This window comes from Podarcis gaigeae (genome assembly GCF_964106915.1).
Source record: "Podarcis gaigeae genome assembly, chromosome: 17".
NCBI classification, from domain to species: Eukaryota; Metazoa; Chordata; class Lepidosauria; order Squamata; family Lacertidae; genus Podarcis; species Podarcis gaigeae.
In genome coordinates this window covers 1,020,902-1,047,969 of record NC_139694.1, presented here as the reverse complement: position 1 = coordinate 1,047,969, position 27,068 = coordinate 1,020,902, and the positions used below count along the sequence as shown (strand labels likewise).

General features: G+C 43.9%; 1 protein-coding gene across 2 annotated transcripts in view; it reads left to right on the top strand.

Annotated features, from left to right (window-relative positions):
• Nucleotides 1–27,068, top strand: part of SIDT1 (SID1 transmembrane family member 1) — a 44,327-nt gene that overhangs the window by 13,394 nt on the left and 3,865 nt on the right. The window contains exons 5-25 of one of the 2 annotated variants that reach the window (XM_083718820.1): nucleotides 1,662–1,763; nucleotides 3,006–3,089; nucleotides 3,320–3,413; nucleotides 4,334–4,405; nucleotides 5,073–5,166; nucleotides 5,898–5,941; nucleotides 7,710–7,781; nucleotides 9,076–9,221; nucleotides 11,017–11,090; nucleotides 11,591–11,657; nucleotides 12,294–12,367; nucleotides 12,567–12,690; nucleotides 13,769–13,886; nucleotides 15,788–15,924; nucleotides 16,506–16,614; nucleotides 17,869–17,883; nucleotides 19,509–19,585; nucleotides 21,610–21,656; nucleotides 22,471–22,576; nucleotides 23,754–23,864; nucleotides 25,785–25,898. In XM_083718820.1, the coding sequence (XP_083574946.1) occupies nucleotides 1,662–1,763; nucleotides 3,006–3,089; nucleotides 3,320–3,413; nucleotides 4,334–4,405; nucleotides 5,073–5,166; nucleotides 5,898–5,941; nucleotides 7,710–7,781; nucleotides 9,076–9,221; nucleotides 11,017–11,090; nucleotides 11,591–11,657; nucleotides 12,294–12,367; nucleotides 12,567–12,690; nucleotides 13,769–13,886; nucleotides 15,788–15,924; nucleotides 16,506–16,614; nucleotides 17,869–17,883; nucleotides 19,509–19,585; nucleotides 21,610–21,656; nucleotides 22,471–22,576; nucleotides 23,754–23,864; nucleotides 25,785–25,898 (1,881 nt within the window). The remainder of the gene's footprint in view (nucleotides 1–1,661; nucleotides 1,764–3,005; nucleotides 3,090–3,319; nucleotides 3,414–4,333; nucleotides 4,406–5,072; nucleotides 5,167–5,897; nucleotides 5,942–7,709; nucleotides 7,782–9,075; nucleotides 9,222–11,016; nucleotides 11,091–11,590; nucleotides 11,658–12,293; nucleotides 12,368–12,566; nucleotides 12,691–13,768; nucleotides 13,887–15,787; nucleotides 15,925–16,505; nucleotides 16,615–17,868; nucleotides 17,884–19,508; nucleotides 19,586–21,609; nucleotides 21,657–22,470; nucleotides 22,577–23,753; nucleotides 23,865–25,784; nucleotides 25,899–27,068) is intronic. The other variant, XM_083718821.1, reaches the window with a different exon arrangement.

The window sequence follows — 27,068 nt, the reverse complement described above, 5'->3', positions numbered from 1 at the left end:
TCTGTTTACCAAATCTTGCATGAGGAATTCCTACATACTTAACATCCTGTTTTGGTTTGCTCTGCTTTTAAAGATTTGTATCTGAGCTTGGTTACCTGAGTGTGAGGACAAGCACCTTGTGAGTTATCTTTTCAAAGATGTATCATTTCTGGATGCAACTATGTCGATGGACTTTCCTCCATCCCTTTCCTCAATTAACCTTCAGCCTCAGCCCAGACCCCACCCCACCCTTTTCACCTCTTTTTACTTTATTGCAGTAGTGTTAGGGGTACTTTTAGCAGAGAAGCAGCTCATTAATGCCAACGATAAATAAATAGAAAGGTTCCTATTATTTCCCCCACTGGCTAGTGGAAGCATTTGTGAAATGACTACACTGCAGTCCTCCTAGGCCACAGTAATGAGAATCTTTGAGGAACTGGTTTTTCTGGTTTTCGGAATGGTGTCTGCTAGGATTTTTTTTTGCCAAAACACAGGCTGAGCTCATTCAACAAGAGATGACTGTAACAGTAAGCTTTTTGACCCTGTGAAGATGGGTACAAAGGACAGGTGCACTACAAACAAGGAGATTTATGGCCATTATTATTACTATTATTTTATTTTAAATTCCTATCCTGCCCTTCTTCTCAAAGGAGGCCAGAGCGGCAGCCAACACAATGCATAGTTTATGTTATTGTGCAGTTGCCAATGTGTGAGTGAATGGTGAATGTTTTTCAGCTGCGTAAACCAAAGAGGAGCCTTGATGGAGCCTGGGAGCGGCTGCAACTCCTTGCCACATGTGCATGCAGTTTAATCTATGTTTGCCACCATGTAACCGCTCTGAGGTTTTACAGTCAATACCGAGGAAATAAACAGCTTTCATACTCTTCATACTGCTTAACTGGGGCTGAGCCCAACCACAGTTTGGCAGTGTGAAAGTTGCCACTACCATGGTCACTCTTGAATTGCTACAGTCACATTTAAGTCTCCAGCCACATGGGTCTGACCCTTGCCTGTGATGGATGCTGATTGGACAACGGCTGGTGGGCATGGCTCACAGTGGCAATGCCCATGCCACTCAGCTGTCATTTAAACTGAGCCTTGTGCAACAGTTGGTAAGGGGGAGGTTCAATTTGTGTGTCATGACAACAATGGTGTGCCCTAATGAGATGGAGGGAGGGAAAGGGAAAATCGGGTACAAGGCTGTTTTCTATCTTCTCCAAGCCATGATAGATCTCAGTATTTATTTCTTGTGAAATTCAACCTTTCCTCTATGTTGGAACTCAAGGCAGGGTGCCCAGGGAGTCTTCCTTCTGAGCACTGAGGAGGTTCAGACTCGCTTCCCTTCAGCACACTGTGCCATGTGCCTTCAGACCAATGCTCTGCGACGAGGGACTTGCTTAAGTTGGCCGTAGCGGACTTTGGGCTTTAAAATTTCAGCGGTGCCCTGTACAAAGCCCAAATTTGGTGCCCCTCCACCTCTCGCCTTCTGTTGCTTCTCATTGTTGCAGTGTCCCCTGAGGTGCCCTCTCAGCTTGGCGCCCAATGCGGGCAGACAGGTTGTACTCCCTTTAATTCCTCCTGTGAATTTGGGCTCTCCAGTGGGCATGGCTTTTCTCATGACATAAGGATGTTTTTAGCGCATGACAAGAAAGAACCTTAAAATCCTTTCCTTCTTTCCATAGTATTTTCTGTACAAGTTCCCTCCAGATGTGGATTCTGTCATAGTTAGAGTGACTTCTGAGACAGTCTACCCGTGCTCCGTTGTCTCCATCCAGGATATTGTGGTAAGCTCCAGGAGGCTGGGTCATACAGAAGGGCTGTAATAGCCTGGTAGAACATTTTGGTGTGACTTTCCCAGGCTTAGCATTGCGCATCAGTAACTATGTCTCAGGTACTGGGAGCTTTGTGTGGGCTTTTAAGATCTAAATGTTTTGAACCGAGGTCTCATGCCAAATGGTGAGAATATGCTTAGGTGTGTTTGTGGTCACTGGTCAGGGGAATGGCTTGTGACAGGGGCAAAATTAGGCTTTATTTCCCCCGGGTCAAAGACCCAGTTTGGCACCCCTCCACGTGCATTTGCATACATACACACACAGGCTGGGAGCCTTCACCCGGGCTTCACCTGGGGTAAAAGAACTGGCTATTGTTGCACATGTATGCAACAACAGCCGCAGGGATGCTATTTGCCCAGAGATGGAAAGAAGATAAAGTCCCTACCAGAGAGGAATGGCAAATCAAGCTGTTGGACCATGCTGAAATGGCAAAACTGACTGGAAGACCTAAACTTCAATAAAGAATGGGGGAAATTTATAATTTATCGAAGAGGTCACTGTAAACAGATGAAAACACTAGCAGGATCTTACTAATACAAATATTATGGATAAGATGGAAAGATACAAAATATGGATTGTGGAAAAATACGCAGTTAAGAAAGTGTACAATAGGACCCATGGAAGGGAAGGTGGGAAGTCCAGAGATTTGGAGGAAACTCTAAATATGGATATGTAATTTGGATTGTTATAAATTAATATCTGTAAAACCAAAAAGAAAAAATATTATACAAAAGAACTGGCTAGCCCCTCCCCAAGCTACCACACTGTTTGTGAGCTGTATTCAGTTTCTTCCAGACTCGTGAAAGTCGATTGCTCTTGGTCAGCTGGAATTAACACGTAATGTTTTAAAATACAGAAGTTGGCTTTCGATGAAAAGCAGTCATGTTTAAGGGGAGTAATGAATTCAGGGCAGGTCAAGACAGTACAAATAGGAACTGAAAATAAAGGGCAAACAATCCCATGTGCATTGAGGGTTTTTGAGGGGATACTTACTGAGCTTTTTCACAAAGTAATAGGAGACACTGGTAGAGACTGGAGGCTGCCACATTAAACGGCATCTGCCCTCAATATTGAGAAAAATATATGGTGTATATTGTACAGTGCAAAATTGCAGTTCAGGAAAAGATTTGTGCAAGGTAACTTTAAGAGAGAACCTAAGACAACTCTTTAACAAGCAATGTCTCTCTGTTGCAGTGTCCAGTTTATGATTTGGACCATAATGTGGAATTTAATGGCGTTTACCAATCCATGACAAAACAGGCAGCCATCACCGTGCAGGTGAGTTGCTTATTCTATCCATTAAGCCATTTCCCTGTTTTCCCCTTTTCACTTTATTATTCTAGCCACAGGCAGCTCTAGGTTCAAAAATGTTGAGCTTAAGACAGGGATGTACAATAGATGGAGAAAGGTTCTGTGACCCTCTCCAAGTTTCTACAGAACTACAGAGATCCTCTCATTTGTTGAAAGACTCGGTCTTAAAGATGAATTTTGCTTCTTGTCTTATGCAGAAAAAGGACTTCCCAAGCATGCAGTTCTTTGTTGTATTTGTCATAAAGCCTGAGGACTATGCCTGCGGGGGATCGATACCTTCCTCCATTCGAGGTAAGAGGACTGGAACCAATATGGTTGGGGAAAGCAGCCTATTCATAAGGCACCATCTTGGACACACTTAGACTGCAATGGCAATGTCCGTATGAAATTTCATCAGTTGTCTAAATGTCGTTGGATCCTAGAGAAGCCCAGCAAGCAGCTGTGAAAAGAAGGAAGGAGCTTCCCAGGTTGGGCATCAACTTACGAACCCTATAAATAATATCTGACAAGAGTTCTTATCAAGAGATGATATCATCTGCACCACATAACTTTCAATGTGATCCTGCCTTTGATATGTATCAAAGTTCAAAGGAATATTGCCCAGTTGCCTCTTCAGTGTGTTCTATCATTTTTGTTCCCTAAGCAGTAGTGGATTATGGGAACAATAGCTGCACACAGTTGCACGCATAGATAGATAGATCGATAGACAGATAAATTAAAGGGTGGAAAGTCAAGGGTTTAATGTGCATTTTCAGACCTCCCAAAATGACAAATTTCACAGCAAAACTCAAATCTAACAAAAAAAATTCTGCATAGCACCCATCAGCAGTAGTTGCTTGAATTTTGCATATGAAAAAAGTTGAGAGTACTTTTAGTAATTGGGGGGGAAATTAGTTAAATTTTTCCAAAAAGTCTTAAGTGCACATTGAATAAATTCGTTCTTTGAAATCATACGGGTTCTTGTAATTGATCTAGCATTTGTTGATTTCATTCATTCATTCATTTCCTGCTTTTCTTGAAAAATTATGAAAGCAGTTTCATTCAAAAATACCAGAGTACTGTACAACAATTCCTGTGCTGCATCTTGGAGAGGTCTCCAAGTGAGTGGGGGGTTATACAGCACCCCAACATGTTCTGCCCAGAATAGCCTAAACTGCTGTTGCATGACCAAGGCCACAAAAAATTCCCACCCTGCAATCTTCTTCCTCTAGGAAAGGCTAACTACACCTGGAACCTGCAGCGGATGAAGAGTCTGGAAGTGACAGTTGTGCCCTCCATTAAAGGTATCTGGCTATAATGTTAACTTCTTCTTAGGATAAGCCTCAGAAAGAGAAGTAAACTATTTGGGAACAATGTCCCTGTAGACAGGAGGAGTCTAGAAAGTTCTAATGCATCCCATGCCTTTTTAAAATGTGGGGTTTTGGGGGGGTATTGGGTTGGTGTTTTTATTTCGATTACATATTTTGTGGTTTTATATTTTGATTTTGTTCTGTGAACCACCCTGAGACCTGCAGGTATAGGGCGGTGTATAAATTCAAAATAATAATAATAATAATAATAATAATAATAATAATAATAATAGGATCTTTAAAAAATTAGTACAAAATGGCTGGTTTTCACAGAACTGTTCCGCTTTCAAGGAGATCTCAATGAAATCTTGGGGGACTTCAGTGAAATCTCGCAAGATCTCACCAGAAGTCGCCGCCGCCGCCGCCCAGGTCGGAGTGGTGGGGAGGCAGCAAGGGGGCAGGGCAACAGCTAGGGGCAACATTTTCCCAGCTCACCTCAAAATAGAACGTGGCACACCTGGTCTGCTGCAGCAAGGCTTTAGAGAGAGTGAAAACATTTGTGCTACCGTTTTAGGAGCAAGAGCAGCCTAAGGGCAGAGGGATGGACTTATGGGTTCATCCTCTTCATATGCTGATGGCAGATCCTTTTTCCTTCTCCTAGGTTCTGTTTATGTGAACGCCATCCTTTTCAGCTTTCTGAGTTTCTTCTCATTCTATCTGGGCGCGCTGGTGGTTGCATTTGTGCACTACGTCAGGTGGGTGAAGCATTCAGCAGTGGCTGCATGGAGGGCAAGCCAGCTGCCTCATTTTCCATTTACTGACATGCCTGACCCTGCAGGAAGTCAGGAGAAGAGTGGCCAAAGAAGTTGCCCTCCCTTTAAAGACTGGTATAAATTAGCTTGGCACTCTTTGTACTCTCTTTCCTTTTTGCCACTTCCTCTTTGACTGCAACGTCATCTTCTTTGCATGTGACCTTCCACCTAGGGAGCTTCTTGATTCCTCCCATAATTCCTCCCTGCACAAAAGAGAAAGCACCCCCCCCCCAAAAAAAATATCTCTCCACACTTTTACCCATGCTTCATTCCTCTTCCTGGAAAAAGGATTTGTTTTGCACCCAAATGTGTTCTTTTGGCTCATATCCTTTCCATTTTACCATGGTTTCTAGATGAAATGATTGCCCCTGGTTTGTAGTGTAGGAAGAAAATTCTGTGCATGAAGGAAGATGGGCCTTTACAAATAGATATTCCAGCGTCCTGCTTCTGCTTCTCCAGTGCCTCCTACAGGAGAGCATTTTCTTTTGGTTATCCCATGTGATGTTAAAAAAAACCAGGAAATAATCCACCAGGACTTTGGTTCGCATGGTATCTAGAATCAAATTTCTCTGCTTTGTAAAGCATATGTGGACGATGGCACTGGACATCTCACAGATGAGGGGAATAGCTGCGTAGCCTGATGGATAAGTAGCCATGTTTGTGCTTGATTGCAGGAACCATAGGAAGCCTTCAATTGCCGGACACAGTCCTGATGATGGTAACCTTCTAGTATACTCTTCTTATATCACAGACCTGGAAGGCACTTCATGGGTTACTGGATCCAACCTCCTGCCCACTGCAGGAGTCCTATCTAACACACACACACACACACACACACACACACACACACGGTGAGGAAACACTGCAGGGGTGTTGTAAACCATTCAGAGACTGACCTGTGAACTGAAGGCCCATCACACTCTCACCCTTCCAACATACAATTTAAACTGCATTTACATGAGCAAAGTTCTTTGTAAAAATGGTTTACCCTAAATAAGAACTAATAAAGAGCAGGGACTTTTTAGTGTTACCTGCTGGTTTTTTGTCTTGTTTTTAGGAGTGCTGCTAATCTCTACCATATTAAAACCTTGGATTTCTTGATGGATTTATTTGTCCCTGGGGACATTTAAAAATATTTGTGTGTGTGTGTGTGAACCAAGAAGTTACCTGTCCAGACAATGAAGTATTTCTCACTATAATTTTTGGAACTGTGTATGTCTTCCTCCACCCTCTTTTTCCAGTATTCACCATTCCTTTTTGGCTACATAAGTGTCAGCGTTGTCAGTCTCAACTGAAGATGGGAAGTAAAGGGAATCCCAATACGTACTGACCTACAACAGAAATCAAAACAATGTATTCATAGCGTTTCAGCATTTGAAATAACTCTCCCCGTCCCTGCCCAACGGCCATGCTTCCTGCAGTAAATGGTAGTCCATTAGCATCTGGAAGGCCAATAAGTCCTCTATTCCTTCTATAATGCTTGACTGCTCACTTTGCGAATGGCATGCATTACTAAACGTTATAGGCCACCTGTTCCCCTTTCCCGTGCAATCCAGCTGGGCTTTGTTGACCTTTTTCCTTTTGTAACCTCACCCTCTGATTGTTCCATTCTTTGGGTTCCTCCCATCGCTTACATTAAGGACGATGGGCTGCAGAAACCAGTTTTGCTTCATCACACCTTGTTAAGCAAACACTGGTTGTACATTCTGCCAGTTTGCCGGAGGAGACTTATTTGAAACGAGCCTCCTGCAAATGTCTCCTGTTTGATGTCTCAGCTGCTCTCGTAAAGCATTCTTACTCAGAACTGATAATTTATGCAGTGACATACCAGGTATATCCACATGTACAATACTGAGGTGTGAGTGGGCAGTGCTTTTTCCTGGAGAGACGCAGACTCCTAAACATTTTGTGAATCTAAGTTTGGCCTCATTGAAGGGCAGTATTTCAACATGAGTAGGAAAATGACAGTACCCCTAAACATTTTTTTTAGGGGGGGAAAGCACTGCAAGTGGGGCAGTGCCGGCCCACCCATGAGGCAAGGGGAGGCGGCTATCACAAGCAGTGGGAGAATCCACAGGGGGAGCAAATCCCAATGTTGATATTTCTTCCCTACTTGTTCTTGATCTTCCCTCACCCCTTCTTCCCTAGCGGTGCCAAAATGCACCTCAGGTGCCAAAATGCATTGGGCAAGCCCTGTCTTGGGGGCTGGGTGGGCTGGGGATGAAAGTTGGGGGATGTGTTAGCATTCTCTGGTTCCCGTGGTGGCTCCCTGTGGCTTCAGACAGAAGCAAATGTGCTAACAAGCCTACTATTCTTCACCTCTTCCATGAGCAACCTCCGTTCCTCAAGCTCCTTCCCATCAGTGCCAGAGGCCCATAGAATAGGAAGCCCCTGCTCTCCATTCCAAGGAGGAGATTCCCTGCCAAGTCTGTGGGGACTTTTGACAAGTCTGATGAAGGCTATTCACATGTTTGTTCCCATTGCAGGGTCTGGGACTGTGGCCTCCTCTCATCCGATCACTGCCAGTACTCCGGAGGGAAGCAGCTATGGCGCTATTGGTAAAGTAACTCTGGAATTGCAAAGGCACAGCTAGATATATCTCTGTGGCTTATAAAGCTGGTAGTAAAGTTACATTAGAACAGTTAGTTAAAGTATGTGATGGCAAGATGTGGAACCATGAGAGTACTTTTGGGGCTACCTTTGAAAGTGACTCAGAAACTAAAATTAATCCAGAATGCGGCAGCTAGACTGTGGACTGGGAGTGGCCACCAAGACCACAGAACACTGCTCCTGAAAGACCTCATTGGCTCCCAGTACATTTCTGAGCACAATTCAAAGTGTTGGTGCTGACCTTTAAAGCCCTAAACGGCCTCAGTCCAGTATATCTGAAGGAGCGTCTCCACCCCCATCATTCAGCCCGGACACTGAGGTCCAGCTCCGGGGGCCTTCTGGCGGTTCCCTCACTGCGAGAAGTGAAGTTACAGGGAACCAGGCAGAGGGCCTTCTCGGTAGTGGCACCCACCCTGTGGAACACCCTCCCATCAGTTGTCAAAGAGAAAAACAACTACCTGACATTTAGAAGACATCTGAAGCCAACCCTCTATAGGGGAAGCTTTTAATGATTGATGTTTTATCATGTTTTAATATTCTGTTGGGAGCCACCCGGAGTGGCTGGGGAAACCCAGCTAGATGGATGGGGTATAAATAATAACAAATTATTATGATGATTATTATTACTTGTTGAAATAGGATGTGAGGTGAGATGCAAAAAAAAATTCCTTCCAGTAGCACCTTAAAGACCAACTAAGTTAGTTCTTGGTATGAGCTTTCGTGTGCATGCACACTTCTTCAGATTGGTATCTGAAGAAGTGTGCATGCACACGAAAGCTCATACCAAGAACTAACTTAGTTGGTCTTTAAGGTGCTACTGGAAGGAATTTTTTTTGTTTTGACTATGGCAGACCAACACGGCTACCTATCTGTAACAGGTGAGATGCAGACACCCAAGAAAACAGCTGGTACAGATAAGCAACGAAAGAGCAGAACACCTCATTCTGCAAATTATTATTATGAGTTAAATGCTTGCAATACAGTGCATCTATGTCGTGAAATATAAGAAAAGCAACATCAGTTATACAAGTTTGGACAACTTCCTCTGTAGCTTGATGTTTTTCCTCATCATGAGGAGGTCTTGCTCGTCCACTTAGTCTTGTTCCAATAATACATGCCATCATCATCATCATCATCATCATCATCATTATTATTATTATTATTTGGCAGTGCATTAAGCCAAGAGGTTGATACTCCTGAGAGAGGCATCTCGTACTTTAAATATTCCTGTTTTCTTTCCAGATGAGTCAAGCTCCAGTGGAGGCCAGCAGCTGTCTCTGGAGCGCAGGCCTCGCCGTGGCTCTGACACAGACAGCTCCGTGGAAGAGGAAAGCGACTTTGACACCATGCCTGAGATTGAAAGCGACAAGAACGTCATTCGCACAAAGGTATTTCATGCAGGGTCATTTATGTAAGGAACTTCTCCTTCCAGGTGTCACACACAAAAACACACACATCCCATCTGGCATTATAATTTATCTGGGAAGCAATAAAAACCGATAAGTTACAATTCATAAAAACGAGGAAGGTGAGGAAGGAAAGACAGGGACTCTAGCGAAGAACCGAGGGGTATTTGAGATGAAAAGGCTTCCACCTGCCGCTGGTAAGCAGGGGGCCACAAGACCTCATTCTGGAACAGGCAGTTCCATGGTTCCGATACCATAGTCAAGAAGGTTCACCTCCATCTCATAGCCACCCGCCACACTTCAAATGACAGGGGCTCTTGCAGTCCATGTTGCTGCATTTTACTGTAAAGCATTTAAAGAACCCAGCTGCTGTAAAAACAACAACCCACCAGATGAAAGATATGAACCCTGTGTGGTTTTGACCACAGGTAGCCAATTCTGGCCACAACTATAGATGGAGGGTACCATTTATCTCTTTGACTGTGGGGTGAGAGGCAAGTGGCAAGCGGACCCCAGGCACACACTCACTTTGTGCAGGGCAGGCAACCGATGTCTGAAGCTGTGCAATATTCTCTTTCATGCTACTCTTGATCTGGTGAGTGCTGGTGCCATAACCAAAGTGAGAGCAGCAGTGCAGAAGACTCTGATGTGCACATGGCTGGGTCCTTATTTATGAAGGGACTTGTTGCTCTCAGCAGTTGTTGGACTCCTATTGTCTCTTTATCATTGGACATGCGGGTGGAAGTTGGGAGTCCAACAACATCTGGAGCGCCAAGGGTTCCCCATTTCTGCCTTCACACCAGTGTGGTGTAGTGGTTAAGAGCGGTGGACTCGTAATCTGGTGAACCGGGTTCGCTTCCAGCTGCTGGGTGACCTTGGGCTAATCACACTTCTCTGAAGTCTCTCAGCCCCACTCACCTCACAGAGTGTTTGTTGTGGGGGAGGAAGGGAAAGGAGAATGTTAGCTGCTTCGAGACTCCTTCGGGTAGTGATAAAGCGGGATATCAAATCCAAACTCTTCTCTTCTTCTTTCTTGCTCCCTGTGTGTCTGTGCTCCTGTTCTTTTTCATGGTCTCAGTGCATGAATGCACATGTCTTTCTAAGCTTGTGCAGGACATGCACAGGTAAATTATGTGAGTGCTGCCCTTAAGGGAGGAGGTTTTTCTTCATGTGCTTATCCTGAGGATAGGGATGAGGAGGGTTCCAGTGCATTCTGCATTTTGGAGCGAACTCTCGCAGTTCACATGCATCCCTGGCCTATGCGCAGATCAGAACATTGATCTGCCGATTAACCCATCTAATCCATTGATCAAACCACACACAGATCTGTGCAGTACTTTTGCCTTTTTAACATGTTTAACATTTTAAGGTGCTCAGAACAGCTCCATGGCCGCATGGTAAAATATCTCTTTGGAAAATGCTCCCAGGAAGTGACTGTACATCATGTTGTGGAATCCTTTCCAGAACAAAAGATGGCTGCCCCCACAATGCCACTATTCTTTTCCTTTTGTAATAAATCGGCAATTTTTTAAAGTGTTTCCCCTTAGAAACCCACCTACACAAAGACATGACCTGGAACCGATTTTGCAGAAGCAAACAAACAAAAACTAAAGCAGCTCAAGGTAGCACTATGGTGATTCATCTATTCTTACCTGAGTTCCTTCTTAAAAGTTCTTGGCGCAGCTGTCCTGTCCTAGGCCTTTTGCTAGCTTGCATGCCTTTAAATAAACTGTCACAGAATATTTTTTTTTTAAAGTTGTTCTCTCTCTATTTTTAGAGACTGCTATATCTGTCAGATTTATCCAGGAAGGATCGGAGAATTGTCAGCAAAAAATATAACATTTATTTCTGGTACGTAGCTGATAGCCAAAGCTCAGCCTTCTATATCTTAATTTTAGGGCCATGCAGATGACCCAAGGTTTTCTTGGTATAATAAGAGCTGCCTGCCTAAATCCAGCATTAGTGACATCCTCCGTCGAGAAGATATTTGGGGCATGTGTAGAGAAGCTGAAGAGGGAGGTGGAATGGTGGTCATCTAGGAGTGGAAGGGAAAGTTCTACACCCTATAAAACCTGGCTGTTGCTCAACACAGAAATTGCTGTATGAGAAATTTCAAGACACTAAGATCCAGCTTCAAGTTTTAAATGAGCAGTCAAGAAGTAGGAAGTCTTGAAATTGGAGGATTGGTATGGCGGTGTGGAAATAATGGGGTTTACAGTACAGGCAAATTGTAGGGTCCATTTGCCTTTCTTAGCTGATAAAATACATGCCGTTGGTTAAAACTCGGTGGAAATGTGTGTGCATCTTCTTATGCCCATTTATTCTCTTCCTGTGGTCTCTTGATCCTGAAGGAACATCATCACAATAGCAGTCTTCTATGCCCTGCCTGTGATCCAGCTGGTGATCACGTACCAGACGGTGAGTTTTCTGCCTTCACTCCACATCTTAGGACCAAAAACGCGTCTTGGTGCTAACATCTTGATGACTTGATCAATTTACTAAGGTAAAAGATTTTGGGGGCTAAAATCCTCTTCATCAGACTTATAATTTTTGGTAATCCATGAAAGGTTATGGGAGAATACATTTCCTAGTCTCTGAAGTGCTCCAAGACTATTGTTTAATTTCTGCTGTAAGTCATGGCTAACTGGCTACCCCTTTGATAGAGAGGATACCAGAGAACCAATGACAGAGAGGATGACATTTAAATTAGGTCTCCGGATCCCCTGTTACCTCTTGTTTTTTAAAGGTATAGGGACCCTTGTTTAGACAACTCCACCTTTTCTCCAAATGTCAGGTCGGCTGAGGTTGGTCCTTAGTCCTCACAGCCAATCCCCTTACAGGCGTACCATCATTCTCAAACCATTAAGATGTTGAGGTCAGGAAGGCTACATTGTCCACAGTGAAATGTAGCCAGGTTGTGCAGGAGGTTTGAAGGCCATGTCTTCAGTTCTGCTTTTCATTCTTAGGCTGTTTTGCCTCCCTTTCCATTTGCTCATCATCTTTGGCATGGTGCATTCAGACTGCTAGTGACGCCTTCTCTACTGCTCTTCCTAGGTGGTGAATGTGACTGGAAACCAGGACATCTGCTATTATAATTTCCTGTGTGCTCATCCCCTGGGCGTCCTGAGGTGGGTGTGGGTGACTCACAGGCCACTTCTTGGGTTTACGTTTTCTCTCTCCTTCCTTTACAATCAGGAAGTAGATAGTGATCTATTCCTGTTTGTAAATGGACTATTCTGTACAGGAGAAGTTTCTACATTTTTGAACTTCTGGTTTGGCTGGTAACGTTCACAAAAATAAGATTTAATAAGATTTCCTTCTTTGCAGTGCTTTTAACAACATCCTCAGCAATGTGGGACACTTGCTGCTGGGCTTCCTCTTCCTCCTGATTGTCTTGCGCAGAGACATCCTCCACAGACGCTCCCTGGAAGCCAAAGACGCCTACACAATGGTACAAATAATAATAATAATAATAATAATAATAATAATAATAATAATAATAATAATAATATATTATTATTTATACCTCGTCCATCTGGCTGGGTTTCCCCAGCCACTCTGTGTGGCTTCCAACACAATATTAAAATACAGTAAAACATCAAACATTAAAAGCTTCCCTAAGCAGGGCTGCCTTCAGATGTTGTCTAAAAGTCTGGTAGTTGTTGTTCTCTTTGACATCTGGTGGGAGGGCGTTACCATGGGGTGACCAGGACTGGGCAATATCTGGTTTTCAACATTGCAGCATGTCACCAGCTCAACATCATAGTATACTGATATACCACAATGTCTGAAATAAGGGTGGAACTATGTAGAGGCACTGGCTGTCTTCACAGTTTCTCCCACATTGTGATTTTTGCATAGCACACTCCAAACATCATGATTTGCAACATATTGCCTGGTCAAAAATTATGAAACCAAAACAGTATACAGTATAAGGCCTTCAAAATGGTTTTGGATGATATACCTAGCGGTGACTCTAATCACATGGAGGGGTGATTATCTGACGTTTTCAGCCACACAGTAAGCCTAACATTGACATTCCAGGGCTTCCTTGGTTTTCCAACTAGGTGTGAGAGTATAGCAATGTTGGGCTTACCATATAGCTACTACCCTACGGAGGCTGCTACATGTCATACAATAAGTTTTCAAGCAGATATTATGTGTTTAGTGGCAATCTGCATCCACCATATGGCCTTAATTAGACAGTAACTTGCCACTGAATTGTACAATTATTTATCTTTGTCAATATATCGGTTCCAACCCGCAGTGCGTAAATATTTTACGCTGAACATTTTAAGCAGTAGCACAAATAAGGATGTATATGGCAGACTACATTTCTTCTCATGAAGGTGTCTGGTGTAAAAGAGCAAGATATTTTTCAAACAGAGTTGCTACCACAGTTGTCACATCCAGCCAAAACTGTTAGTTAGACAGATGGATTTTTGTCTGCAGTGTTGAATGAAAGACACTTTCCAAGCTTATATGCACACTACCAATGTATGATACTGTTCCTGGTCCCTCTATTTCAGGAATATGGGATTCCCAAGCACTTTGGCCTCTTCTATGCCATGGGCATAGCTTTGATGATGGAAGGTGTCCTCAGCGCTTGCTATCACGTCTGCCCCAATTACTCTAATTTCCAGTTTGGTAAGTGGGCGGCTTCTTCTAGCCAAGGAGCTAAGAGGTTTGTCTTTTTCTATGGATGTTTTGAACAGAGTCCCCAAGAACTGGTTTCGGATAGCCGAATCAGTGGCGGATCTTGGGGTCTCAAATTTCAGCAGCATCCCGTGCGACACCAAAATTTGGTGCTCCATAACATATCGTAGTTGCAGCAGCCCCAGCGTTGCCCCTAAGGCAACCAAACCGGTTGTACTCCCCTGAATCTGCCTCTGGCTGGATGTTTTGGGTGTGCTCGAGGACGCGGGTGGCGCTGTGGGTTAAACCACAGAGCCTAGGACTTGCCGAAGGTCGGCGGTTCGAATCCCCGTGACGGGGTGAGCTCCCGTTGCTCGGTCCCTGCTCCTGCCAACCTATCAGTTCGAAAGCACGTCAAAGTGCAAGGAGATAAATAGGTACCGCTCCAGCGGGAAGGTAAACAGCGTTTCCATGCGCTGCTCTGGTTTGCCAGAAGCGGCTTAGTCATGCTGGCCACATGACCCGGAAGCTGTACGCCGCCTCCCTCGGCCAGTAAAGCGAGATGAGCGCTGTGACCCCAGAGTTAGTCACAACTGGACATAATGGTCAGGGGTCCCTTTACCTTTACCTTTAACATATCATAGTTGCAGCAGCAGCCCCAGCCTTGCCCCCAAGGTAACCAAACTGGTTGCACTCCCCTGAATCTGCCTCTGGCTGGATGTTTTGGGTTTCAGTGTACTCGAGGTTCTCTTTCAGTTAGGGAGATCATAGATTTGAACACTATAGTAGCTTGGGAGAGATGTCGCTTTGAGAACTTAAGAACTGGGGCAGGGGGATCGGAGGCCACATTCTTTAGATAATGTGTTGTTTGGGGTAGTGGAACAAAGAGTCTCCTTCAGTCACATTTTCCCAATTTTTTTTGGCCACACCCACGGGAGCCCAGAACTCTTACCTTGAAGAAAAAATAGGAACCCCACTGTGGTGGTCTTAGTTCACAACAACAAGAACCTTACGAGCCACAATGGGGTGGTGATAGCGCCCTCTGGTGCAAAGAGAGGATTTCTTCCTTAGAAAAAGATTCGCCAGTAATACTGTACCACTGTTGCCAATTTGTAAGATACCATCGATATATCATTTTCATATACTTTCCTCTTAGTCCATAACATGCTGTAAATTTTATATCCATATTCCACAATCATTTCCATGCTTCCTTGTCTATATTATGACCAATATCTATCGCCCACTGGATCACTGAGGATTTTACTTGCTCATCTTTTGTCTCCCATTCCAGACAGCACTTTTACCTTACATTCCAACAGGTCTCTCTCCAGTTGTGAAGCTTGTTCCCCAAACCCTTGTATCCTATGTTTCTTAAATACTTCATTAAATGATGATATTGCATCCATGTTGTTAATTTTCCTGATAATTCCTTAAATTCTTTTAGTATGCCTCTTGTTTTAATAAATTTCTTTAAGTTGTCCATCCTTCTATCATATTCTTTTTTTTCCAACGGTGAGAGCCAAGGTGGTGTTTTTACCTCTAACAAATTCTTATATTTATATTTATATTCTTATATTTATCCCATACTCTATACAGATTCTTCCTAATTATATGATTTGTAAATCCCTTTAAGAACTTTCACCTTTTCATACCATAAATAAGCGTGCCAACCAAAAATATTGTCATGACCTTCTAAATCTAGAATATGTGAATTCTCTAATGTCATCCATTCCTTCAACCAACAAAGACAGGATGCCTCATAGTATAGTCTCATATCCAGCAGGGAAAAACCTCATATTTCTTTTGCATCTATCAATATTTCATACTCTTTTTTCCCCCTTGCCAAATATATTTAGAAATATATTTTGGCCATGTATTGAAACTATCTGTTGCCTTTTCTCCTCCTTTGACAGACACCTCCTTCATGTACATGATTGCAGGGCTGTGCATGCTGAAGCTCTACCAGACCCGCCACCCTGACATCAACGCCAGCGCCTACTCTGCCTACGCATCCTTCGCAGTGGTCATTTGCCTTGCTGTGCTCGGAGTGGTATGCATGTATTCGAACACCCTCTGCCCTTCAGAGAGAGGGACCAAAGCAGCAAAACTTGGGGGAGAGCTCTGAGAATGGGGTCAAAGGCAAATAGGCTGTAGCATCTGCAACAAAATTGCCTGCGCAGCCTTACTCTCAAGCTCTGCAGGATTCTCATGGTTTTAGGCTCGGCTTCTGCAGCAGCCAAGTATTAGAAAAACAACCGCTACAGTTCCTTCCATACTATCCTAACACTCATGGCCCTTTATACAAAAGAAGTGCTCTGATTAAAGCCCATTATTTTGCTCTAACTGCTTTGGGAACGGCACTACCCTTGGTGCACGTCTCTCCCCAGTACTTCGGCTGCTTGTCGCAGATGCCGGAAAAGGTGCAAGGTGTCCCGGGACATGGGATGGCTGTTTCTGTACTCTGGGTTATTTGAGTATCTACATCTTCAAACCATTCTAACAACCAGACATAGATAGGTTTGGGAAATGCCACCTGTCTGTAGAGCATCTATAACCTCTCATTGCAGAGAAGGAGACCTTTTTCATAACTGGACATAATGCACAATAATTCTTTTTTTTGTCTGCTATCAGGTTTTTGGAAAAAATGCTTTGTGGTTTTGGATCCTCTTCTCAGTCATCCATGTTGTGGCCTCACTTGGACTCAGCACCCAGATCTACTACATGGGCCGTTTCAAGATAGGTAAGTTTGATGGCAGGTGATTGACACTTCAGGCCTCCTAAATATATTCACCTAGAACTCCATGGAACTGCTCAGCCTTTTACCTTTAGGATTGTAGCCCCAGAGATAGAATCGGAGTGGTGCTTATTCCCTTCATACTGTTTGTTTCTGGTCTATTAAATAAAGGGAGTTTCACCTTGACTCCCTATGAAATCTTGCTTTTTTAAAAAATATATTTATGCTTTTCAAGTTTATACATTTCACTAATTTTACAATCATTTTGACATTTCAAAACTTGACTTTCTTCCCCCTCTTTCTGCGGTTCCTTAAATTTATTTTTAATATCTTCTGCATATCCAAGTTAACTTAATTTTCTCATTTACTCATCTTCTTTAAATATACACTCTTATGAAACTGCAGGTTATTACAAGAATCCTGCCAATGTTCCTATCTGTTTACAATTTATCTGTAAATAGTCAATAAACCATTTCCATTCTTTTATAAAAAGTTTGTTATCTTGATTTCTATTCTTCTGGTAAGTTTCACCATTTCTGCATATTCCATAAGTTTTTGTATCCATTCTTCCTTTGCTGGGACTTCTGCTTCTTTCCATTTTGGGGCAAATAACATTCTTGCTTCTGTCGTAGCACACATGAATAAGTTTCTATACATTTTAGGTAGCTCTGTCCCTATAATTCCCAAAAGGAAAGCTTCTGGTGTGTTTTTTTTTTTTTTACAAAGGTTATTTTAAACATCCTTTTCATTTCATTATATATCATTTTCCAGTAAGCTTCAACTTTACTGCAATACCACCACATATGATGAAATGAACCTTCTTTCTCTTTACATTTCCAGCACTTATTTGATTTAGATTTATACATTTTTGCCAATTTACTCAGTGTTAGATACCACAATATATAATTTTCATATACTTTTCTGCTGTAAATTTATATCCATATTCCACAATCGTTCCCATGCTTCCATGTCAATATTATGACCAATATCGATTGCTTTGCCTCTGCCTAATGTACTTAACTGCATGCTGGTGCTGGGCTGCTTGCGAGGAATTATTCACCTTCCTGCCAGTGGCCCTTTACTCAGGGAGGAGGCAGGTTGGGGGATGTGTGTCTGTGTAAGGACTTCTGCTTTAGTGGGCATTTGGAGGGCTGGGGGGCTTTCCAACGGCAGCACATACATTTATCCTTCTTTGCTGTGCCGTTATGCTCCTCTCACTAGCATCTTTTTCCCTTTCTCTTCTGCTTCGCTTGGCTGCAGATGTCTCTGATCCAGGTAACTAGCACTTGATGTGAATCCTCTTTCCCTTTGGGCTGAGCATGCAGAAGCCTTGGCAGCCAGAATAGGAGGGATGTTCATTCTTCTAACGCTTGAGGGGAAGGTCAATAGCTTGGGCTAGGGCTGGGCAATACCTGATTTTCAACATCGCGATATATCACCAGCTAAACATCACAGTATATCACAATGTCTGAAATAAGGATGGAACTATGTACAATGGTACCTTGGTTCTCAAACTTAATCTGTTCCAGACTTTTGGTTTTGGAATGCTTTGGTTTTGGAACAGACTTCCGGAACGGATTAAGCGGCAGGGCAGTGTGGCACTTCCCATTTCAGCTCAAGTGGCGAAACAGGATGCGCCACTCCACCCCCTGGCCATCAAGAATTGGTTCTGGATCAAGCAGGGTCCAAACAGCAGACCTGATTTATGTGAGGGAATGCAACTCCATTCAGAACAGGTTGGAAACAATTTCTTGTACCACATTAGGTCAACTAGTAGTCAGCTCACAACACTATTACATTATTAGTACAGTGGTATCTCTGGTTACGTACTTAATTCGTTCCAGAGGTCCGTTCTTGACCTGAAACTGTTCTTAACCTGAGGTACCACTTTAGCTAATGGGGCTTCCTGCTGCTGCTGCACAATTTCTGTTCTCATCCTGAAGCAAAGTTCTTAACCCGAGGTGCTATTTCTGGGTTAGTGGAGTCTGTAACCTGAAGCGTCTGTAACCTGAAGTGTATGTAACCTGAAGCATATGTAACCTGAGGTACCACTGCACAGTGGTACCTTGATCCTTGAACGGCTTGGCTCCCGAACAAATCAGCTCCTGAACGCCACAAACCTAGAAGTGAGTGTTCCGGTTTGTGAACGTTTTTCAGAAGCCGAACATCCGACGCGGCTTCTTCAGCTTCCAATTGAGTGTAGGAAGCTGCTGCAGCCAATTGGAAGCTGTGCCTTGGTTTCTGAACTGTTTTGGAAGTTGAACGGACTCCTGGAATGGATTAAGTTCGAGAACCAAGGTACCACTGTACATTATTATTCTAAGAACCTTTGCAAGCCTTACGGCACAGTCGTTCTTGAGCTACAGATTCCATCATGCCAGATCACTCACTGGCCCTGCTGACTGGAGCTGATGGAAGTTGTAGTCCAACAACATTTGGATTGCAGCTTCTTAGCTACCCCTGCCTTACAGCGCTGGGATGTTTTCTTTGTTTTTGTGGAATTTATAACCTGCCCTTCATTATCTGGTCTGAGGGCAGGAATGCAGCACCCTTAACACAATCAATAGCAATAAAACCAGAAACACATAGAAGCTGGAAACTCGGTAAAATAAGCAATGCCAGCAAGACGCTGTACTCCTCTATTAAACAACAGCACTACCAGGCCAGATTTTTGGCAAGAGCGTGTCTATTTGGGGCACGATCTTGCTGAATGTGCAAGATCTCACAATTTTGGGTGAGATCTCAACCAAAACTGGCATGGAACCTGGCCAGAAATCATCAGCGCCTGGCAGGGTACATCGTCATGGTAGAGTGGGCGGTGTCCTTAGATAAAACGTAGCTCCTTCCTAGGAGCTGTGCTCTGTTAGGTTTTCATCCCCTGTGCTCTCAATCTCTGGCAGACTTTGGGATTTTCCAGCGTGCGGTTATGGTCCTCTACACAGATTGCATCCAGCAGTGCAGCTGGCCAATGTACACGGTACGTATTTCCCTTGTTCTCTTTAGCCATCTCGGGCCGGTTTGGAGAGCTGCTTATTCCCTTTTGCATCTGAGCATGCAAACATGGGTGAGAGAGAAATTGCTATCTTGCTTTTATTATCAAAAGGAAAGTCCTCAACTCTGAATGGATCATAGGTAAAGGTCAAGGGACCCCTGGCCGCTAGGTCCAGTCGTGGCCGACTCTGGGGTTGCGGCGCTCATCTTGTTTTACTGGCCAAGAGCCGGTGTACAGCTTCCGGGTCATGAGGCCAGCATGACTAAGCCGCTTCTGGTGAGCCAGAGCAGCGCACGGAAACACCGCTTACCTTCCCGCCGGAGCGGTACCTATTTATCTACTTGCACTGGCATGCTTTCAAACTGCTAGGTTGGCAGGAGCTGGGACCGAGCAACGGGAGCTCACCCCGTCGTGGGGATTTGAACCGCCGACCTTCTGATTGGCAAGTCCTAGGTTCTGTGGTTTAAGCCACAGCGCCACCTGCGTCCCTGATCAGATCATGCCTAATCCTTATTATATAAATTTAGAGATTTCAAATCCGTACTTACTGAAAGAGGACCAGACACTCACCATATACAGAGCAAGAGTGGTGCTGGCAGGATCTTTGCAGCCAAACTCCAAGAGAGACTGACACCAGGGAGATCAGTGTGGAGCGGAAGTCTATGTTGTCAGCAATTGACCTGGCGGGGAGCAAAAACATATGGAAATCAGAATTTTGGAGTGGGGAATGAATGGAACAAGAGAAGTTGTTCTTGCTGGTTAACTTTTTCAGCAGAAATGGTGCATTGCAATGGTTAAGAGCACAAACTTTGAGACAGAAAGTCTGAGATTCAAAAGTCACCTCAGCCATGAACCTCCCTAGGTGGTCTTTTTAGCAAAGTGATTACTTCTTAGCATGGTGGATTTGATTTAAATCAAATCGATTTAAATCACTAGTCAGTAAGACTTGATTTAAATCATTTTTTACAGAAAGATTCATTCTTGCTGGTATCATCTTAATATTTACAACCAGAGGAAGGTTTAATTTTTTGGAATAATAAATTTTCAGAGTAGTTTTTACAATTATATCAAAAATTACTGATTTGGCTATACTATTAGAAATACATAGACACATAATTATGAAATTATTGTGAGGTTTAATAAGTTAACTTTATATTTTGACAACTTTTCTGCTGTACTTTATTGGAAGGAGAAAAAGAAGCATTTCATTAATAACAATTTAAACAATTTATTTAACTAAAATAATAACATTATAGCCTATGTATCCATGTTTGTTAACTGATGTGGTTAAACAATTAAAAAAAAAAACTTAGACTGAGTTTTAGCACACATGAAAAACTTAAAACAAATCCTTATTTCCTGAAGAATAGCCTTTGGACTATAATGTAACTTAAATAGAAAACTGTCTTTAGAAATATTTTTCCTCCAAAAGCATTTTATTTGGAACATCAGGATAACATGGGCTGTCTCTTGTTCCCTCCCTTTGCCTCCCTCTTTGCGAAAGATCAGACAAGACGTGGAGGAGGTGCTCTTCATTAATTTGTTTAAAACCAAAAATGAAAGCTTCTGTTTCCCCTTTGTGGCCACAAAAGAGGAAGGTTGCAGACGTGTTCGCTAGTCAGAAACTATCGTTTTCCATTGCATTTGAACCAGGCACATAACCTCATAATTATGTGGAGTATTCAGAACATTCAATTTTTTTTTTGGTAAATGCTTAGTTGCAAAGCATCAACAGTTACCTGAAAACATTTTTAAGGTTACCTCGCAGGTATTTTGGAATCAAAAGGATAATCCAGCCCAAAGTGAGGCATTTTTCTGTCCCAAAGTTAAGCACGTACTTAACTCTCTCCCTTTGAAACCAATGGGTCTGATGTTTATCAGACAAGGTTTTAAAATGTCTAGTATGTTTGGATTGTCCCTTGGGCCTCTGAGTCTCCAGCTGCAATGGCAACTGTGACTTGACACACATTTCTGGTTTGCTCACGAGGGTTCTTGCTTCTTTCCTCTAGGACAGAATGGTCCTGCTTGTTGTTGGGAATCTAGTCAACTGGTCCTTGTAAGTAGGGGGCTTTGTGGATGTTTCGCATGCTCAGGGAATACAATCAGAATGGTCTTACATGGATTAGCCCCAGAAATTCCCCCCTCATATCTGAGGTTTCTTATATACTTTTGAAGCAGGAAGGTTAGAAATAATGTAAAGATTTTGCTCTCTGGTCATTTTGTCTTCTTCTCTCCAGCCCCGGCCCCTGATAAATTTAAGACATTTCCCAAATATCACTCTGATTATTGTTAGTGGAGAAACCTAAGTTCCCTTAAACACATGATGGGGGAGTCACTTTTAGCCTGAGGACTGGATTCAGACCTGGTCGGCCTTCTAGGGCTTTGAATGGTGAGCAGGGCCAGAGCCAAAAAAGCAAATATTGCATACATCATTTAAATATATTTTATATCTATTTTATGCATTTTTCATTCAATCTCCCCTTAGTTTTGGGGAGAATTGCATGTAAAATACGGAACATGTGAAGTTTGTAATGGACAGGTGTCAAATGGCACCACATGTTTGGCAGATGGGTGGAGTCTGCTCAGAGTTCCCTCGTCAGCCACTCGGAGGGGCCTGATCCTGCAAACTGGCCCATGGCTGGAGGTCCCAATGCTGTAAAAGGAGACCCAATTACACTAAGTACTAGTTGCTCCTTAATTCTATGCAAGTATCTTCTTATATGTTTGACCTGCAAGATGGCAGCACCCCTCTTCAGTATGTGCAGTGTGGGTGGCCGGTGATATTGGTATCATGAGCTATGTATCAGGATGGCACGTTATGGGGGCCCCGCACCTTGGATAACATAATCCTTGTCCCTTTCCTTTCTTAGTGCCATTTTTGGATTGGTATATCGGCCGAAAGACTTCGCCTCCTACATGCTGGGCATCTTCATTTGCAATCTTCTGCTGTATCTTGCTTTCTACGTCATCATGAAGGTAACGGAGTATCACCTGCAGCTCTTTTCTGTCATGATTGTGAGAACTTTAACAGCTAGCTTTCATACGCGAGCCCGAAAGATGCATTGTGTGAGCTTGCCAGTTCTACCTGTCTTGTGCCAAACTATAGCAACGCAGGGCTTGTTTCTCACGTCTTTTTGATAATAAGTTTTATTGAGTTTCCGCTTTACAAATGTATGGATGTCATTGAACACACAAACTAGCATAGTCCCCAATCTGTGTGATAGATTCCCCAAAGAGAGAGTTACTAAAACTAAAGCTGTATCAAATACCCTCTCCAAGAAGACTGGGAATTTGGGGGGGGGGGCTGATTTTTTGGGGTTATTTTTGACCAATAACCACATTAAATTAAATTTTTCATGTTTTGCCACCTTTTGCTATTTTGTATTCTGTCAATTTGTGTCAAAGTGCTATCTCCCATATTATGTCATAGCACATATTTGCAAGAAGGCAATTTTAGATTGAACATTTTGCTGGGCTATAATTACCTCCTGCACACCCACTCTAGTGATAGATTTACTTTCTGAGGCTCCACCGTAGATGTCATGGGGATTATTGGATTCCTGTTGAAAAGGTAAATCCCTTGCTATGAATTCCAGCTTTCTGTGGTTCCAGGAGGCTATTCTAACCCTTAGAATAGCACTGCACTTGGACAGGAGGCAGGACCAAACACCTGGTTCTTCTTCCTCCAGGGTAACTCTCCCGTAGCCATGGGAGAATGTGGGGTTCCCATGGCCATCTGGCAGCTGGCATTGCCAAGGACACCACCGTATGAAAAGTAACTTCCAGCAAATTGAAGCACATTTCTATCACTCTAGGTTCAAATCAATGACTGGCAAAAAAGAAGCAGCAGCAGCGATTTGTTTGGGTGGGGACAGTGGCGTAGCGTGGGTTGTCAGCACCCGGGGCAAGGCAAGTAATTTGCGCCCCCTAACCCAAGTGAGCCAGGTAGGGGCAGAGAGCTGCGAGTGCGAGCGCCCCCCCCCAGATGTTGCGCCCGGTGCGGCCGGCCCCCCTGCACCCCCCCCCCGCTACGCCACTGGGTGGGGATCAAAGTCTTTATGATGCACCCCTTTGGCTTAAATGTTCTCCTGGGAATTGTCTGCTCAAATATCATTTATTTGAGGGGATTATTTTAAGGTTTTTCCCTTTTCAGCTCCGCAGCTCAGAGAGACTTCTGCTCATCCCTCTATTCTGCATCGTGGCCACAGCCGTGGTTTGGGCTGCAGCCCTTTATTTCTTCTTCCAAAACCTTAGCAGCTGGGAGGTAGGTTTCCTCATTTGTTGCCCTCTCTTGCGCTTCAGGCACAAAATACATACATTTAGAAATACAGTGCGAAATTGGTTTCCTCCAAGCTTTCCAATGCTTGCAATCCTCACAAATTTCCAAAATGATCTTAACTGCCCAAAGCCACCCCCCACAGCCCTATAATAATAGAAACCTGCAAATGAGCCACATGCTTAAAGTTCAATCCATGGAATTTCTGTTAAATTCTGTTCTGTTCTTCTGTTAAAGATCTTGGGAAAATAATTTGGCAAGAGTTGTGCTGGAGATCTTGAATAACTGCTGCCAGGCATTAGGCTAGATGGGCAAGGCCTTCCAGGACCATCTGCTTGCCATGGCCTTTGCAGTCTTGAAGACTTACTGCAGTAAACAGCTGCAGGTATTGGAGGGAGCAGCCTGGTTGCTGTAACTCTTTATTTGCTCTGCCTTCCAATTTGAATCCCTGTCTTCAGACTTACACCTCAAGCTCCTGGGCAACGTTTTATTTCTGTGTTGTTTCAAATGCTGCGACACGCCAAATATTAATGAGAACCAGTTGTGCAGAACCTGCCCTTTATTTATGCATAGTTGTCCACCTCATGCTCCTGGGAGGTCTGTGAAAAGGTTTATAGAATGTACCCAATATTCAGGATTGCAGGAATGAGTGGGGTTTGCAGCCAAATGCACAGGACATCCATGGAAGTGATAATCTTACAACTTCACCTCTCCCCAAGCACTACAGGAATAATAGTGTTGCAAGCAATGAGAGCTGTTGCACAGGCTCCCCCCACCCCATTAACACATATTAAAACCACACGACCCCAGAAACCCGGAAGTGGGGGGAAAGACTTGAAGAGCCTTAACAAAGCTCTGCCTCATGAGTCGGAGGTGCAGCGGGGCTTTGCTGAGGCTCTTCATCCTCTTGGCTAACAGCTGGTGCACAGGAAAGCTGCTGCTGCTGCTGCTACAGTTCCTGTGCATCAGCTGTTAGCCCAAAAGCCCCAGTGTGCTTCTTGGCTTGTGAGGAGACGCTCCCCGGAGCCCAAAGAGGACCTATGGGACGGCCTCTCCTGGTATGTCCCACGGAGGAACTTACGGTCTTCAAACAAAAACTTCCTGAAGGTCCCAGGCCACAGGGAGGTTAGGCTGGCCTCAACTAGAGCCAGGGCTTTCTCGGCCGCGGCTCCAATCTGGTGGAACGCTCTGTCCCAAGAGACTAGGGCCCTGCAGGACTTGACATCTTTCCGCAGGGCCTGCAAGACAGAGCTGTTCCACCAGGCCTTTGGTCAGGGCACAGCCTGACTCCCTCCTTTGGTAATCCTCACAGAACTCTAGCCCAATTGGTTGCCAGTGGCTTGAATTTAATTAATTTTATAATGAATGATTTTAAAGTGTTGTTTGTGCTGTACTTTTGTACTGTTTTATTGTTGTTAGCCGCCCTGAGCCCGGCTTCGGCTGGGGAGGGCGGGATATAAATAAATATTATTATTATTATTATTATTATTATTATTATTATTATTATTATTATTATTATTAATAATATTATCCTGTTTAGGCTCTGGGGAAGGTCTCCTCACGAGTTGGGGCGCCGTGGGGTCCTCCTTATTTCACTTCTGCATGCAGGGGGGCAGAACATAACCCACGTGTAAATGGAGTCGCCTGTATCCTAGTCAGCCCCAGTAGTCAGGGGATACGATACTGCCAATGGTTTGCTGAAGAATTATTAACAAGGCCTCTTCCAAAGTCATGATTATCTGCTGAAGGCATGGTGGCATATATCCCCCTCACTCCCCCCAAATATTTCCCCCCCTGTTTCTGGGGGGTGGGTAGCACACATGTGGTACAAATTTCTCTACAGCACCAGAAAGACAGAACTTTTGAGACCGAGCTGGAATTCACTGCCTGCACCCATCTTTTCTGTAGGAAACTCCCGCAGAGTCCCGAGAGATAAACCGCCCGTGTATCCTTCTGGGATTCTTTGACGATCATGATGTCTGGCACTTCCTCTCAGCAGCTGCCCTCTTCTTCTCCTTCTTGGTGAGGTTTTCCTTCAAGTCCCTCTATCAATGTCATGCTGGATAAGCTTCCTGTCTCACCTGGTTCCGTGTCATAGCACACTCAGCGCATTCTCACACATTACCTTAAATACTTGTTGCAGTTTTCATGGACATGCAGGTCAGACTTACAGTGGTACCTCAGGTTACATACGCTTCAGGTTACAGACTCCGCTAACCCAGAAATAGTGCTTCAGGTTAAGAACTTTGCTTCAGGATGAGAACAGAAATTGTGCTCCGGCGGCTGCAGCGGGAAGCCCCATTAGCTAAAGTGGTGCTTCAGGTTAAGAACAGTTTCAGGTTAAGTACGGACCTCCGGTACGAATTAAGTACTTAACCTGAGGTACCACTGTAATTGAGAGAGAGAGAGAAAGAGAGAGAGAGAGAGAGAGAGAGAGAGAGAGAGAGAGAGAGAAGAGCCCTGCTGGATCAGACCAAAGGTTCAGGATCCTTTTCTCACAACAGCCAACCAGATGCTTATGGGAAGCTCACAAGCAAGAAATGTGCACAATAGCCTTCTCGTGCTAATTATTATTCCTCAGCAACTGGTGTTCAGTTTGGTAGGATACTGCTTGTAAGTGTGCAGGCAGAGCCTTAATCAATATGTTTGTGTTCTCATCAATTACTGCTGCTGTGAGTGGTCACTGTGGCTTTTTATGCCTCCAAGTTAAAGTTTAATATAAATAGTCACACTCCCAAAATGCCGGACGCCTTCTGAGAGCCTCAAACAACATAAATTCATGCCAGAATTTGTTTCTTTTTATCTGCTGCAACTGAATTAATACATGAATTTCCTAATGGTGGCAAAGCTTGAAGGGCATGGTATGAGCCCCCCGCCCCCCAACTATCACCTTCTGCCCTGAGAGGGCACTGGGACAGGGCATCACTTGTCTGGAATAGATCCCAACTAGGATCTATACAAAGGGACAGGGGTGGCGCTGTGGGTTAAACCACAGAGCCTAGGACTTGCCGATCAGAAGGTCGGCAGTTCGAATCCCCGTGATGGGGTGAGCTCCCGTTGCTCGGTCCCTGCTCCTCCCAACCTAGCAGTTTGAAAGCACATCAAAGTGCAAGTAGATAAATAGGTACCGCTCCGGTGGGAAGGTAAACGGCGTTTATGTGCGCTGCTCTGGTTCGCCAGAAGCAGCTTAGT